This window comes from Ictidomys tridecemlineatus, chromosome 8 (genome assembly GCF_052094955.1).
Source record: "Ictidomys tridecemlineatus isolate mIctTri1 chromosome 8, mIctTri1.hap1, whole genome shotgun sequence".
Taxonomy (NCBI): domain Eukaryota; kingdom Metazoa; phylum Chordata; class Mammalia; order Rodentia; family Sciuridae; genus Ictidomys; species Ictidomys tridecemlineatus.
Genome location: NC_135484.1, coordinates 113,959,014 through 113,973,844, shown reverse-complemented (window position 1 = coordinate 113,973,844; position 14,831 = coordinate 113,959,014). Strand labels below are relative to the sequence as shown.

At 45.9% G+C, this 14,831-nt stretch overlaps 1 protein-coding gene across 20 annotated transcripts in view; it reads left to right on the top strand.

Annotated features, from left to right (window-relative positions):
• The window catches only part of C8H6orf89 (chromosome 8 C6orf89 homolog), a 44,345-nt gene extending 38,868 nt beyond the window's left edge, over positions 1-5,477 (top strand). For 18 of the 20 annotated variants that reach the window (XM_078020089.1, XM_078020097.1, XM_078020100.1 and 15 more), the window contains one exon: positions 336-1,497. In XM_078020089.1, coding sequence (XP_077876215.1) covers positions 336-430 — 95 coding nt within the window. In that variant the 3' untranslated portion in view covers positions 431-1,497. Of the gene's footprint in view, positions 1-335; positions 1,498-1,619 lie in introns of those variants that run through there. The other 2 variants (XR_013425215.1, XR_013425214.1) reach the window with 2 other exon arrangements.
• The last annotated feature ends 9,354 nt before the right edge of the window (positions 5,478-14,831 follow it).

Below are 14,831 nucleotides of genomic sequence, written 5' to 3'. Positions count from 1 at the left end.
ATGATGCAATCATGTCATAGATGGCCTGAGAAAAACTGAATAGTAGGTCCTGCTCCCTCTCAGACCCATCCTATCTTGCTAAGAAAGCTTGAGCTCAATCTGAGGCTGAGAATTGATTGCCCAGGGGAGGGCGGGGAGAGAAAGCCTTTTGGTTCAAAGTAGCACCTGTTGGATGTCAGGTTACAGCGAGGAGCGAACAATACTTACACTAGAAAGAGTTAAAGATCTTCAGTGTAAGATCCCTGTGGACTCTGCAGGTGGCCCGCCTGGCTCTGCCTGCAGGTGCGCTGGTCTGCTGATATTCACGTGCTTTCTTGTTGCTGTTTCCCTTCAAGGCTATGCTGGTGCCACCCACTGGAAGGTCAACATTATAGCCAGAGGGGTGCAGCCTTTGGTCGTCTGTGATGGAACCACTCTTTCAGAACTATAGGAAACAGAACTATATACAGGAACAACTCTGAGAGCTGAAAGTTGGGGGAATAAAAACAAAAACGATGAAACCACTTTCCAGGGGCTGGTTACTTAGTTCCCGGCCCTTTGCATGCACATGCTAGTCACTGCTGTGCTGGAGACCAAGGCCAGGGCCTGACCTTCTGGACTCACCCAGATGGCTTAGGAAGGACTCCAGCCTGGCTTCTTGGCCTGCACTTTGCCAGCACCCATCTGTGAGAGACTGGCTTTTCCAGGCCTGGAGGCTCCCTCACAGGCAGGAAGTAGGGCTGCTGCCTCCCTCCATTTGTGTGGACACGGTCCCCTCTGCTGGCTCCGGGCAATGGAGAGGGCAGCCAGTGGGTCCTGACGTCAGAGTCATTCTTCACCAGGTGGGCCTGCTCGTCTGCTGACTGCCCGGCTACATTAGCCTGAACATCTTTTGGAAAGCCTTGGCTGATTAAAGAAATTGCTGCAGTTTCTCAAGCAAAATAGAATTTAGAACCAATGAAAAAAAGGTCAGATAATACCAAATTACATTTACGAAGAGCATCTCTTTCCCAGTCTGCATGGATCTGGACATCTCAGAGGTGCCAGGCTGCATTATGATTAAAATTCCAAATAAGTATTCCTAAGGTGATACTTTTCTCCATTTTATCAGGTTGTTATCCTACCCCACCTTGCCCATCTGGATGGTTTCTCAGAAGTTGGGCTCCTAGTCCCCTCCCTTGGCTGGGCCAGAGCCCTTCCTGCTGATGCAGCACTGCCCCTGTTGATTGTTGCTTTTACCAAGTGTCTTCAGAGGGGAATGAGTTAGAGTCGCTGGCCTGGGAGAGGGTGCCTCCCTGGGTTTGATCTTTAGGATCTGACTTTGTACAGAGATGTTTTGCAGATGCGTCAAAGCTGATGTTGTAATGTGGTCGGGGAAGGAACTCGAGACCCAAAGTGTTTGCCAGCTGGGCTGCAACTGATTTTGTGATCCTTGGTCCTAAAATGAGCTCCCTTTGTACTGGGAGACAAGGTGAGATGTTATTTTTTGTAATGCTATAAAGCTGTGTTCTCATTGGATGATTTGCTGTGCTCATTGTTTTCCGCCAAGTGCTTTTGGTATGTGTTAATCAAATAGTATAAATAAGGACACTTTTCTTGTTTCCTTTTCCCCCTTATTATTCCTTTATTGACATTGCTAGATCCCTGGCCACTGGTCACGCCTCCTCAATGACAAAAAACAAACCACACTAAATTGCAGAAATCAAGTGGATGCACAGTAGATGTCTGTCACAGAGTTATGGACTTGAGGCAGATGGAGATGGTGGAAAGCAATTGTGCCCCTTTCTGGGATCCTCCTCATTCTTGGAAGACTCCTGCACCTCTACTCCCAGGCCCCCTTTCCTGCACATTCCATGAATTCTGAGCCTTTGAATGGCCTCTTTGTCTGTGGTTTTGTAAAGGACAAGCAGAGTTCACAGAGCTTTGGATGGAAACACTGGGAGCCTCCTCCATGGGTTTAAATGAAACCAGGATGAGCTCTATGTACCTGGGGGAGTTTTTCCTTAAAAGAATTATCCCCTTGTGTGGGTGAAGACAGGGAAAACAAAACTTTTTGTACATATAAAAGTCAAAGACTACTAAGCAGTTATGATTTAAGAGATTTTAAATGAGGGATCATCTAGAGGCCAGCTTGGTGCAAGCCCTCCGAGCTTCTGCAGGGTCCCCACCCCTGCTGCACATGGTGCATGATTATATATAAACAGGTTCTCAGAGGCCTCTCAGAATTTTCTTAAATTAGACCCTTTTGAGTTAACAAAAGAGAGCTCCTTAGGAGGGAGCAGAGGGATGGTTTTGATGATTGAGACTTGTGTTGTTCTTATTAATTATCTTGTGTTTTATTACTCATTTTATTTCTGCCTTTCATATCTTAAATATCAATAAAATACACACTTCAGCTCAAACTTCGATAACTAAGAAACCCTTGCACATGTTGTTGTTGGAAGGCATCCCCTGAGCTGTTCTTCAGTACAACAAAGAATGATTATAGCCGAAGACAAGCAGCAGCTTTATGCATGTACCACTCGTTCCACTCATTTTCAGCCAAGACCTTGAATATCGATTTGTGTTAAGTGAGAAATTCTCTAAAGAGGATTTTCTGCTCTTAATTACTGGGTGCATTGAAGTAATTCACTTTCTTGTCAAGGTAATTCTGATAAGTAGAATCTACTGAGCTGCCAGCCAGCTGCTTCCCCATTATTCTTGGCTTTGTGTAGGATGCCATGGGATTTCCCCACCAGTTAGCGCTCAGCCACTAGACAGAACTAGCAAAAGCCCCTCTGCATGACCCAGTATGGAAAGGAGGCTCCTCAACATGAGAAAGTGGGGATAGAGGGACAGGGTAGGACCACTTAACCCACGCCCCACCACCCCAATCACAATTTTAAAAAACTCAGAACTCCAAAAACAGAGACTTGTTCACAGGTTTGTCAGGTGTTTGCTGGGAGGTGACTCTGCACTGGGTCGAGTTCACTTTGATGTAGGTTCCCAGCACAGAAATGTGGTCCTAGGAATCGGCTCTCTGGGGAGGCAGGCTGCTTTGGTGCCATTTTGAAGCACTTGTGTCCAGATGTCCTGAGCCTTTCACCAGTTAATGAGTGGACTACACACCTATTCTGGTTTATGAAAAAAGGCAGAGCCATCCTCTATTTTATCAGGGAAGGGAGGATGTAAAATAGTAACTGTTTATAGAAACAGAAGTCTACCTATTTGGTGAAATACAAAGCAGTCCAAATCAAAGGGGCAGATTTGGGCTTATTTTCTCAGAGAAAGGACTCCTAATACTTGTCCTAGTCCACTCCAGCTTACAGGGTGCCTCTAGATACATAATCTCCTTTCTTCGCTCAGTCCTATAAAATGGATAGTAGATACTTCTTCTACAAGTAAAGAAATTTGGGTGTTAACTGCCGGTAGGTAGGTAGTTGGGTGCTTGTGCAGCACATTATTTTTCTCCTGCGTCGTAGTGGTCGTAGTGTGATGCCCAAGAAGAGAACTGTGAGTTCCATTGACTCCAGTGTGCCCCATCGGGGTGATCCTGCGGATGAGATTCAGCAAGCAGGAACCCTGCAGGGTTTGTTTAAAACTCTTTTGGACAGAAATGGAAAAGAAAAGAATCTAACCATGTGATTTTTATAAAAATCCTTGCACTTTTTCCCTTCCCACTTGAAAACTCTTTAAAAAGAGTGAGTTGTAGCTGGAACACAACTATGTCCAGCCGTTTTCCTGTCACCACGTGTTTCCAGATGTGTGACCAGAGGAGGCACTCTGCCCAATTCCAGTTGTGGCTCCCCTTGGAGTTACATCACTTGTTTTTCAATTCTCAGTTTTCTATTCCCTTCTTCTAAAATCCAGCATAGGCCTCAGTGTAGGAGCAGCTATTCTAAGGTAGTCTGGATGAGTCTGTTCACTCCTCAGTTGCTCCCACAGTCAGTGTTCAAACCCCAAAGCAAATGTCCACTTCTCATTATCTCCAGCAGGAGGACAGATGATAGAGGGAGAGGGAAAGCCACCTGGTGCAGGGGAGAGGGTGACTTTGTTCATCTTTTTCAGGTGTTCAACAGAAGGGTCTTGTAGGCTTTTGAGTTCTTCCAGCAATGGAAGGAACTCCCAAGAACACAGTTCTTCATTACCTTTCAGTGGTGACCTGTCCCTCAACAAAATTGGTTGAAAGAAGAGAGTGTTGGAGATGGACTTTAAAATAGTGCTTCAGGCTGAGATTCTCCCGGTGCTTACACCTGCAGATGTTGCGTGCAGAGACCGTGTGTGTCAGGACCAGGAGGTTAGGAAGGTGAAGGCATGTATAAAGGAGGCCTCGTAGCCAACGAAAAGTAAGGTGCACTAGGAAAGTGCCAGGTCCCCAGAGGCACATAGAGCCTTGTCCTCCTCACCACCAGCCTCCAGATATCCAGCAACAACTTCCAAAAAAGCACCTCAGGGAGCCAGACAGGTGCTCTTCCCCGGCTGCACCACATCCAAGCCTGCAGCCCTGGGTGTGGTGCCACTTTAAATGCGGGTGTGCAGGAGAAAGCCTCCAGCCGGCTTGTCTGCTGGCCAGGTCCCTCGGTGTCTGGTTTCTCTGCCCTGCATAATTTAAGCATTAGAGCTAAATACATCTGTCATTCTCCTCTCCCTGGAGACCGTGAAATGTCCAGACTTTTTCAGACTAGTGCGGAGAAGGAATGTTATGTAACTAAGCAGAGGCCTGGAGCTGTGGAGAGGCACCAGGGCGGGCAGGAGACCCTTCCCTCACCACTGAGTGTGTTCGTCACTTAAGCAGCTGTCACCAATCAAGAGTGAACCTCGGTTCTAGCACCAGTGCAGAGAAGTGGGCCCAGCTGAGTTTTGAGTTCCAAGCAGAAATGGGACACCTGCTTTGTGCCAGGCTCCATTTACCTCATGACAGCCCACAACAGCTGGGTAGGTGGGGGTCATCCTGGGCAGCCATCTTGCCTCACAGCTTAGCTGCAGCTCTGCAGAGCACTTTTAACCCTTTTTAAGAAAAACTCTCACCTGTCTATGAGAATTGGTGACAAGAACTGTCAGACACCTGGCACTAGCAGGTGTCTCATCATAGGCAATGTTCTCCTTCACCTTTCTTTCTGCAGTTCTACTCAGAAAAATGCTGCTTGTATGCTTCTCCTCCTTTCTTCCCCCCACAGGAGAGGCATGGGCAGGCCAGTACTCAGGCAGGACTCAGTGCCAGCCTCTCCCTGCCAGCCTCGGGGACAGGGGCTGGGAACCAGCACAGTTCATCTTCAGGGAACCAGGTTGTGGTGGGTTCGGGTGGCCCCAGTGAGCAGAAGTAGATACCTGTCCCAGGTATGGGTGGTCAAAATGATCTGAGCTGTTTATGTGTGTCAAGTGCAGAATGTGGACAGTAATTCGATATACTGTGAACTCGTAAAGACCTCACCATGTAAAGAATGTATGTAAATTAAAGTTTTATGTAATGAAAGTTTTTACTTTTTGTAATTAAAAGTGTGTATGTTGGTTGGTAAGAACTCTTCTGTTCTTGGTGTCATTCTTTAATTTCCTATTTTCTCTTGTTTCCTCTTCTCCCATAACTTGGGAGACTTACAACCACATCCTTCTCGTGAGGCAGGTCTGTGGGGCTCTTCTGTGGGCCTCACCAGGGTCACCTGCCTCCATCTGGCTTTGGTCTTCTCTAACAGTCTCACCCACAGTGTATTTGGTGACATTCACAGCCTCTTTATTCCCATTCCAGCCTTTTGCCCCAAATGGCTTCTGATCTGTTAATTCCTGCAAATTCCCGAGGCTCAGGTCTCCTGCAAGTACCCTCCCCCATCCATGCACTTTGCCCACAAGTCAAATAAGCCCCCAGGAGCCTTTTTTCTTTCTCACTAGCTTCACAGAACTGTGCCCAGATGCCCTTACAGTGGCATCTCACCCATGGGTGTTCTCACAGGGGGACAGCCAGGCTCAGATGGAGGACTCCAGACCCTCTGCTGGCTCACCCCAGCTGCCACCAGACAACAGGCCACTCTCAGCATTCAATTAATTCAGTGTGGATTTAAGTTAAACTGTTTTTATGTGTTCATCTTATTTCTCATTTTTACATATAGTTTTATATAAATGCATAAACATGACTATTTCTTCCTTTTTTTTAGTTGTAGATGAACACAGTACCTTTATTTTGTTTAGTTTTTTTTTTTTTTTTTATGTGGACTGGGGATTGATCCCAGTGCCTCACGCATGCTAGGCAAGTGCTCCACCACTGAGCCACAACCCCAGCCCCACATGACCATTTCTTATATGCTATTTAGTGGCCAATTTCATTTTCCTTTATTGCTTGTGTGCCTCCCCCTCTTTACCACATTATCCTCTCCTTTCCCTAGTCAGGTAAATGCTGTAGGTACACAGCCATACCTACCATGGGTCGCTCCTTAATGTCCTCCATGTTCTCTCATCATAAACAAGTTCTTTGTCATCGCTTTCCCAAAAACGAGCCCTTATTATAGGCACTTTCTGCATTTTGTTTTTCTTACTCAGTGCATAGCTCTATGTCATTCTTTTAAGAGTTAATATTCTTATGTAAGAAAAAAGAATATCAGAAATATTTAGTTATTTGCAATTTATAAGTTTACTATTATTAAAACTCAATAAAATACATGAGAAATGTTAAAAAAATAAGAGTTAATATTCTTTGGCACAGATATGCCATCATTCACTTCCTTTCTCCTTGTGACTTCTCCATTAACTATTATTGATTGTAAGTCACATCCCACAAAATGATTTTTTTGGATTATAAGCTGAGAACTCAAGTTCGCTTTTAAAATACTTGATTTTACAAAATGTGTGTTCTTGCTTGTGACAGTCCTAATGTGTGTGCTTTGGAAATCATTCAACTCCGTAATTATATTTACCTGCTTGAAAATGGACTTCAATCCCACCCTCCCCCTAATTTATGTCCGTGTTCAAAGGTGGTACAGTTTTCGGTCCTCTTCTTTCTCAGCCCCTCAATTTTTTAGCATTTGATACTGACTTGTGGAGAGTTCCCTCTTCCTCTGTCACCTGTGATCCTTACTACTCCCTGCCTGAACCTGTTTCCACTTCCTCTTTTTTTTTTTTGTGGGGGTGGGGGAGGCGCCAGGAATTGAACCCAAGGGCACTGAGCCACATCCTCAGCCCTTGTTGTATTTTATTTAGAGACAGGGTCTTGCCAAGTTGTTTAGGGCCGCAGTAGATTGCTAAGGCTGGCTTTGAACTTGCAGTCCTCCTGCTTCAGCCTCCAAGCCACTGGGATTAAGGACGTGGGCCACCGCACCAGCTCCTTCATCATTTGCCTGTCTCTGAAATTCAGGTCTCCCTGTCGATTCGGTTGGGGCTCTTCTCAGCTTTGTGCTTCGCCTTCCACCCGTGGGGAGGCCATCTCCAGTCTGCATGCCTGGCTGTGCCTCTCACCTGAGGGCTGGCCCTGTGTATGCAGCTGTGGAAAGGTCATCTCCACCAGCTTTGAAGCCCCTCTGACTCAAAATGCCCAGAATGACTGTGCAGCCTTCAGGGGCTCTTTTCTCTCAGCCTCTACTTCTGATCAGGACCACACCCTGGAGAATCCTGCCTCCTTGTCACATATCCAGCCCATGGCGATTGTCTTTATTCAGGGCCTTGCTCTTTCTCTCTTAAGATTCTGCTGTCATTGCCTAATTTGTTATTCTGTGCACTTCCCACCATCCCTCCATGTAGCAGCCACAGTGATCTTTCTAAAGCCCAAGTCTGGTCATTTGTTTCCTTTGTGTGAGTTCTCCCGGAAGCCCCTGGCCACCCCTCCACCCTCATTTCACTCCTGACCTTCACTTCCTTCTCATCTACTATGCTCACCTCTCCTGGGCATGTGTTTCCTTTCATTTAGGTGGCAGTTGCTGGAGTCTGAGGAGTTTCGTAGGAAACCATCCAGTCACATTGCACGTGGCTATTCCGCTCTGCATCCTCACTAGCAGTGAATGAAAGTTTTGGTTGCTCTGCATCCTCGCCAGCCCGTAGTGTCAGTGTTTTGGATTTTGGCCATTCTAACAGGTGTGCAGTGATGTTGTTTTAATCTGTAGTTCCCCGATGACATAAGATGTGGAACATTGTTCTCGTCTGACATCTGTGTATCTTCAGTGAGGAGTCTCTTCAGGTCTTCTGCCCATTTTCTAATGGGATTGCTTGTTTTCCTGTGGAGTTTAAAGAGTTCTTTGTGTATTTTGGATAATAAACCTTTATCACATGTGTCTTCTGTAAATATTTCCCTTTGACTTGTCTTCTTGTTCTCTCGACAGTGTCTTTTGCAGAGCACAGGTTTTTCATTTGAACGAAGCTCTGCTTTTCAGTTCTTTCTTTAACAGTTTGTGCTCTGATGTCGTATCTAAAAAGTCATCTCTGTGCCAGGGTCACTAGGTTTTCTGCTGTGTTATCTCTTAGGAGTTTTGTGCCTTTTCATTTTACATTTACATTTAAATCCATTCTGAGTTAATTTAGGGGAAGGGTATAAGCTCTGTGTTTTGATTCACTTTTTGGCCTGTCAGTTTCTAGTTGTCCCAGTACCCTTTGTTGGAATGCTGTCTTTGCTCTTTGGAGCTCCTTTGTTGAACACCACTTGACCCTATTTATGTGGATCTATTTCTGGGCTTTCTTTTGTGTTCCATGGATCTGTTCATTTATGCTTTAGCCAGTATTATAACATCTTGATAACTTAGTAAGTCTTTTTTTTTTTTTTTTTAGTTGTAGATGGACACAATACCTTTATTTTATTTATTTATTTTTATGTGGTGCTAAGGATCAAACCCAGGGCCTCACATGTGCCAGGCAAGCACTCTGCAACTGAGCCACAACTGTAGCCCAACTTATTAAATCTCTGGAGGGTGGGTACCAGGGATTGAATTCAGGGGCATTCAACCCCTGAGCCACATCCCCAGCCCAATTTTGTATTTTATTTAGAGACAGGGTCTCACCAAGTTGCTTAGCACCTTGCTGTTACTGAAATGGGCTTTGAACTTGTAATCCTCCTGCCCCAGCCTCCTGAGCTGCTAGGATTACAAGCGTGAGCCACCACACCTGGCTCCAGTTTATTAAGTCTTGACGTCAGGTAATAAAATCAGTCTTCCACCTTTGTTCTCCTTCAGTGTTGAGTTGGGTGTTCTGGACCTTTTGCCCTTCCGTGTAAACTTTACTCATTTATTTATTATTAATATTTACTTTTTAGTTATAGGTGGATACAATATCTTTATTTTTATTTTTTATGTGGTGCTGAGGAATGAACCCAGTGCCTCACACATGCTAGGCAAGTGCTCTACCTCTGAGCCACAAACCACAACCCCAGTCCCCTCCATGTAAATTTTAGAATCAGTTTGTTGATATCCACACAATAAGTTACTGAGGTTTTGTTTGGAATTACATTGAATCTATAGCTCAAGTTGCATCTGGGTTGTTTTTTTAAAAAAGTTCATTTTTTTATTTTGTTTTTATGTGAGCTGCTGGACCTTGCACATGCCAGGCAGGTGCTCAGCCACTGAGCTACACCCCCTAGCCTCCAGGCTGTTTTAATTACAAGTTGTAATTCCTGTCTTATGATAATATTTTTGAACTTTATTATGTCCTTTTGCCTAGTTTAAATTCCGTCTTCTTACTGCACATTCCTCTGACATGACACGTCCTTTAGGCTTTCCTAATAAATCAAACTGACAAACCTCTAGATACCATGCTGAAGACAGATATTTCACCAATCTTATTTTTTTTCATAATAATGACTTTATTTTTGTAAAAATGATATGCTCTTATTATGAAAAACTGAAGGCAGTTTGTGCAATCTAATGAAAACCTCCACCCAGAAATAACTACTAACATTAGGTGAAATGTGTTCTAGAAATCTGTAGGGTACATCTAGCTGGAAAGCTAGATAAAAATGCTTTTATTAAAATGAGACCAGACATGTTATTTTTAAAAAAAATAATAGAAGTCATATGTCTAACTTTATGTGAATCTAACAGAAGAAAAAGAAACTCAAGTAGGTGTTTCTTCCCCACAGAGAATATTAGTTCCTAAAAGAAGCCAAGACTGGGGGCTGGGGTTGTGGCTCAGTGGCAGCGCGCTTGCCTGGCACGTGTGAGGCCCTGGGTTTGAGCCTCAGCACCACATATAAATAAATAAATAAATAAAGGTATTGTGTCCAACTACAACTAAAAAACAAAGTTTTTTTAAAAATCCCTTAAAAAAGAAGAGGAAGTAGCCAAGACTGTGAGAAACAGTAAGAAACTAGAGTTGACCTTCGTAGGTCTCCTTTCTGGGGTGCCGAAATGGCTTCTCTCCAGCCTCATCTCTCCGTCTCCTTTGTATCAACTCTCTCAGGGGTGACGGTGGCAAGTCTGTGAATGGTCTTCTGCTCGGAAACCCAGTTCTCTTGTGTTAGCTCTCACTGTATACTTAACTCATTTGTGGCTCGCCACCAAGAACTTTTGCTATCGCTTCTTCATTCTTGAATGTTGTTTTTTTTTACACTTCTGATCTTCTGAATTTCCTCACTGGGGATGCGTCAAGCATGGCTCCTGGGTTTGGACTATTTCTTTAGACTTTCTACTTGCACACACCTTGGCTATGTGGCTTATTCTTGCACCACACTTTCTTTTGCTTAGAATTTGGAGACATTTCTCCGTTGTCATCTGGCACTGACTGTTAGGAGGACAACAGGTCCGTCCAAGTTTCCCTTTTAGAGGTCTCCCATTTTCTTCTTTCTTCTCCTCTTCTCTGTGTATAAAGAATTTCGTCTTTCTTGTTCTTTAATACTTTTTCTTGGAACAGAAGAAACGTGTGCCCTTTTGAGTTGCAATTCCATTGTGCATTCTAGGGAAGATGTTTTCTTTAGCAGTACTTCTTATTTCCCATTTGTAGGGTTCTTTGCTTTCGATTTTATATTCAGTCTTTTTTCATTGCCTTGATCTCTTACAACTATGGTTTTGTGTTTGTTGCTGGGATTGAACTCAAGGGTGCTCTATCACTGAACTATATCTCTGGCCTTTTTTATTTTTTTTTAGAGACAACTTTTGCGAAGTTGCTGGGGCTGGCCTTGAACTCGAGATCCTCCTCCCTCAGCCTCCCAAGTCACTGGGATTACAGGCTGCTCTCCCTTTTTTACAGAACTTACCTTAGCTGCCATCTTGGCAAGGTGGGCAGCGCACCAGTCTCAAGAATACTTGTCCTTTTCTCCTCATTCTCTATGACTCTCATGCCTACCTTCTATTTCCACTTGTTTTCTAGCCGTATCTATTCAGTGTCTTGCTGTTTCTCTTAGTTCCTTTTTCCCTTTTTATTTCATTGTTTCATCTTTGCTTACTTTCTTGAGTTCACATTATTAAATTTTTCTATAACTCAGAATACTACAGGGAATTTTGTTTCTCAGATTACGTTTTACGTTAGGCTTGGTTGTCATCAGACAGCAGGTTTCTTTCTTTCGTGTGTTTGTGGCTCCCATGCTATTTATTTTGGACTGGACCCAGGGCCTCATGCATGCTCCACCTGCTCCACCACTGAGCTGCGCCCCACCCCTGGGCTAGTAGCTCCTTTTGGGGTCTTATGGTTGACGTGGCAACTCTGACCAGACTTTTTTTTTCTTTTTTTGTCTTCTGTATAATCTGAGTATGTTCTTAATTTGAACGGTATCTGTACCCATCACTCAGATTTAACCAATGTTAACATTTTACAATATTAAAAAAAAGTCCCGGGGGCTTGCTGTGGTGACACATGCCTGTAATCCCAGCAACTCAGGAGACTGAGGCAGGAGGATTGCAAGTTCAGGATGAATCTGGGCGATTTAGCAAAATCCTGTCTCAAAATAAAATAAAAAGGGCTGGCAGGGGGCGGGGAGATGTTGTCCATGGTAGAAGTCCCTGGGTTCAATTCAGAAAAAAACTTTTTTAAAGTATTGGTTAATATGACCCATTTTAGTACTTGTCACAAAACTCCATCTGTGTTCTTCACTAAGGAGCCTCCTCACCAGGTAGAGAACCCAGCCTCCCCTTCCCTTCCTGAGTTCACTTTCCCTTTCTTCACTCTGTTCTACTCAGGAGCTAAGGTTTTCTTAACTATCTGCCATTTCTGTCTTTTGTTTAAAAAAAAAAATCCTTATTCCTGCCCCGACTATGAAAAGTGTTGAAAACCAAATTTGTCCAAAGACAAATTAGCAAAAAATAAAGTAAGCAAGAAAGCATTCATCTAAACACCAGTGCAGTGACCCCTTCCTTCCAGCCCCTCAGGCACATCCATCACCCAGGACCACCGTGCCCCTCGGGAGCACAGCCACCAAAGTCAGGGCCTTGGTACAAATCCCAGTCCTGGTTTACTGGGAAAGTGACTTTGGAAAGTGACTGCCATCCTCTCTGGTCCTTAGTTTCCTCATCCCTAATCAGTGTGGCTAACACTGTCCTCAGGGGTCAGCCCAGAGGCCATGAGGCCATGTGTGGGGAGTGCTTCCCATGTGTGAGTACTGTCCCCTCTCCCTCACCATCAGCCCGTCTCCCCTCAGAGCTTGCTTCTGCTGTCCTCTGTCAACAGGCTCCTCCAGCCTCCAGAGCCATCCTTGAAACCACCAAGGCAGAGCTGGACCAGACCCAAAGATGACCTCCCCTCTTCTTCTTTATGAAGAGATGAGAAAGCCGAGACCTGTAGCTGGCCACTGAATCAGGAGGGGAACTTTCGCAGTCTCTTAAGTTCATGGAGATGCTGCGCTTCCTCTGCCTGCTCCTGAAGGAGCTGTCTCCTTGGCTCTGCTGGCCCAGTCCCTTCCTGGAGCCTCTGTAGAACTTACTGGAAGGCTGTCCACGGTTCGCTCAGAGCCCCGCACAGGCTCCACCTTTGTGTCCTGTGCTGACCCCCAGCACTGAATGCTTTCCTTCCCTCTTGGGCCTGGGTTTGAGGGGTGTGGCTAAAGCTCCTTCTTTCCAGTGAACTCACCCCCTGGTCCTTCCAGGGCCCAGGCCCTGCATCGCCCTGTGGAGGCCCCTCTGCTTCTCTGCTGCCCTCTCATCCCTCGGGCAGCTCGCATGGGTGGAAGTAGCCACAACTCTACTGATGCTGATTCCTCCCTGGCTGGGGAAGCTGCAAGGATGTGCAGCCCCCTGTGCACGCTCAGGAGGCCTCAGAGAGAACCAGCCTGGCCTGTGGGCCCCCAGCAGCCCCGGCTTCTGCCCGATCCCTCGCTAACCAGCAGCTCCACCTCCTGCCATCTGGGCATCTCACATCCAGAGCTGGGCAAAGCACTTGGGCCTGGGGGTTATAGAAAGGAATATGGCCTTGACTCCCTAAAATTTTATAATTTGGGGAAGAAGACAGGTAGGACAAGCACAGGTGCATTTTAAGAACTACACATGAGGAAGGAAGATGCACCAATACAAATGATCAGAACAGAGCTCTGCAGCGGCCCCTTAAGGAATGGTCCATGGATATGACTGCAGTGGGAAGAAAGCACACAGCGTGAAATCCACACCCCCTGGAAGACGGGGAGGGTGCCACCAACGCAGGCCCAGAAAAGGGAGAGCCTCGTAGGCAGAGCTAGCAGTGCCCATCTGATGGGAAAACTGTGCTCCTCTTTGTTGGCACAAGTGTCCTGGCCCTTGCCGGCTTACACCTGCTACATTAATTGCCATCAACAAGCCTCAGATTCTATGGCAAACAACTTGTCTGCATTCCTGCTCATCAAGCAACCTTCTGGTAAGTTGGTGTCTTGACTGTGCTGCTAAAGCAAAACACCATAGCCTGGCATGGTGATGCATGCCTGTGACTCAGGAGGCTGAGACAGGAGGACAGCCTCAGCAGCTTACTGAGACCCTGTCTCAAAAAATAAAAGGCTGGAGATATAGCTCAGTTTTATAGACCACTGGATTTGATCCTCAGTACTGCAAAAAAAAAATTACCAAAAACCCTCCACATAAACTGGGTAGATTATAAACAGCAGAAACTTATTTCTCATAGGTGTGGAGGCTGGGAAATCAAGACCAAAATGCTGACGGATTCAGTGTCTGGTAGAGAAGTCCTTTCCTAGTTTCTAGGTGGCTCCTGCTCACTATGTACTCACATAGCACAGGGCACACAGGTTTCCACAGGGCACTTTTTGTTTGATCCCTGGGTGCTGTAACCCTGAGGTACATCCGAAACCTTTTTTATTTTTATTTATGAGACAGGTTCTTGCTAAGTTGCCAAGGGCCTTGCTAAGTTACTAAGGATGGTCTCAAACTTGCGTCCTCCTGCCTCAGTCTCCCAAGTTGCTATAATTAGTGGCATGTGCCCAGCCCCACATGCCACTTTTATAAGGGCACTAATCCCCTTCATGAGGTCTCCACTCTCCTGACCATCACCTCCCAGAGACTCCACCTCCTAGAACCATCACGTTGGAGGTTAGGTCTCAACATAAAATTCCGGGGAGGCACACAGTCCACAGCAGCTGGCCTCCTTGGGACAGAAGTGTAAATACGCACATGACATTCCTGTTTTCCTGTCAGTCTTGTGAGCTGCTAAGATGAGTGAGCCCTTCTGGGCCTTGCGGAGATCCTGTGAGGCACCGTGGGGCTGAGCTTCCCACCGCCGGGTCCTTTTTCAAGCCTCCTGGGAGCCAGGCGTCCCCACCCGTCACTCTCAGTGAACCCCGTCCTCACACAACACCTCTCTGGTGCCAAGCTGCAAGGAGAATGCAGGCAGCCGGGGACTGCGGCAGGCTGGGGCGGCTGGCCAAGGCGGGCTGCAAGCTCCACAGGCAAAGGCTCTGTCTGTCTTGCCCAGCACCACGCCAGGGCCAGCCCGCATAGGTTCTTATGAGTGATTTCTAAATGGATGCTGCAGAGTGACAAGCGGCTCGAGAGGATCCAGAACCC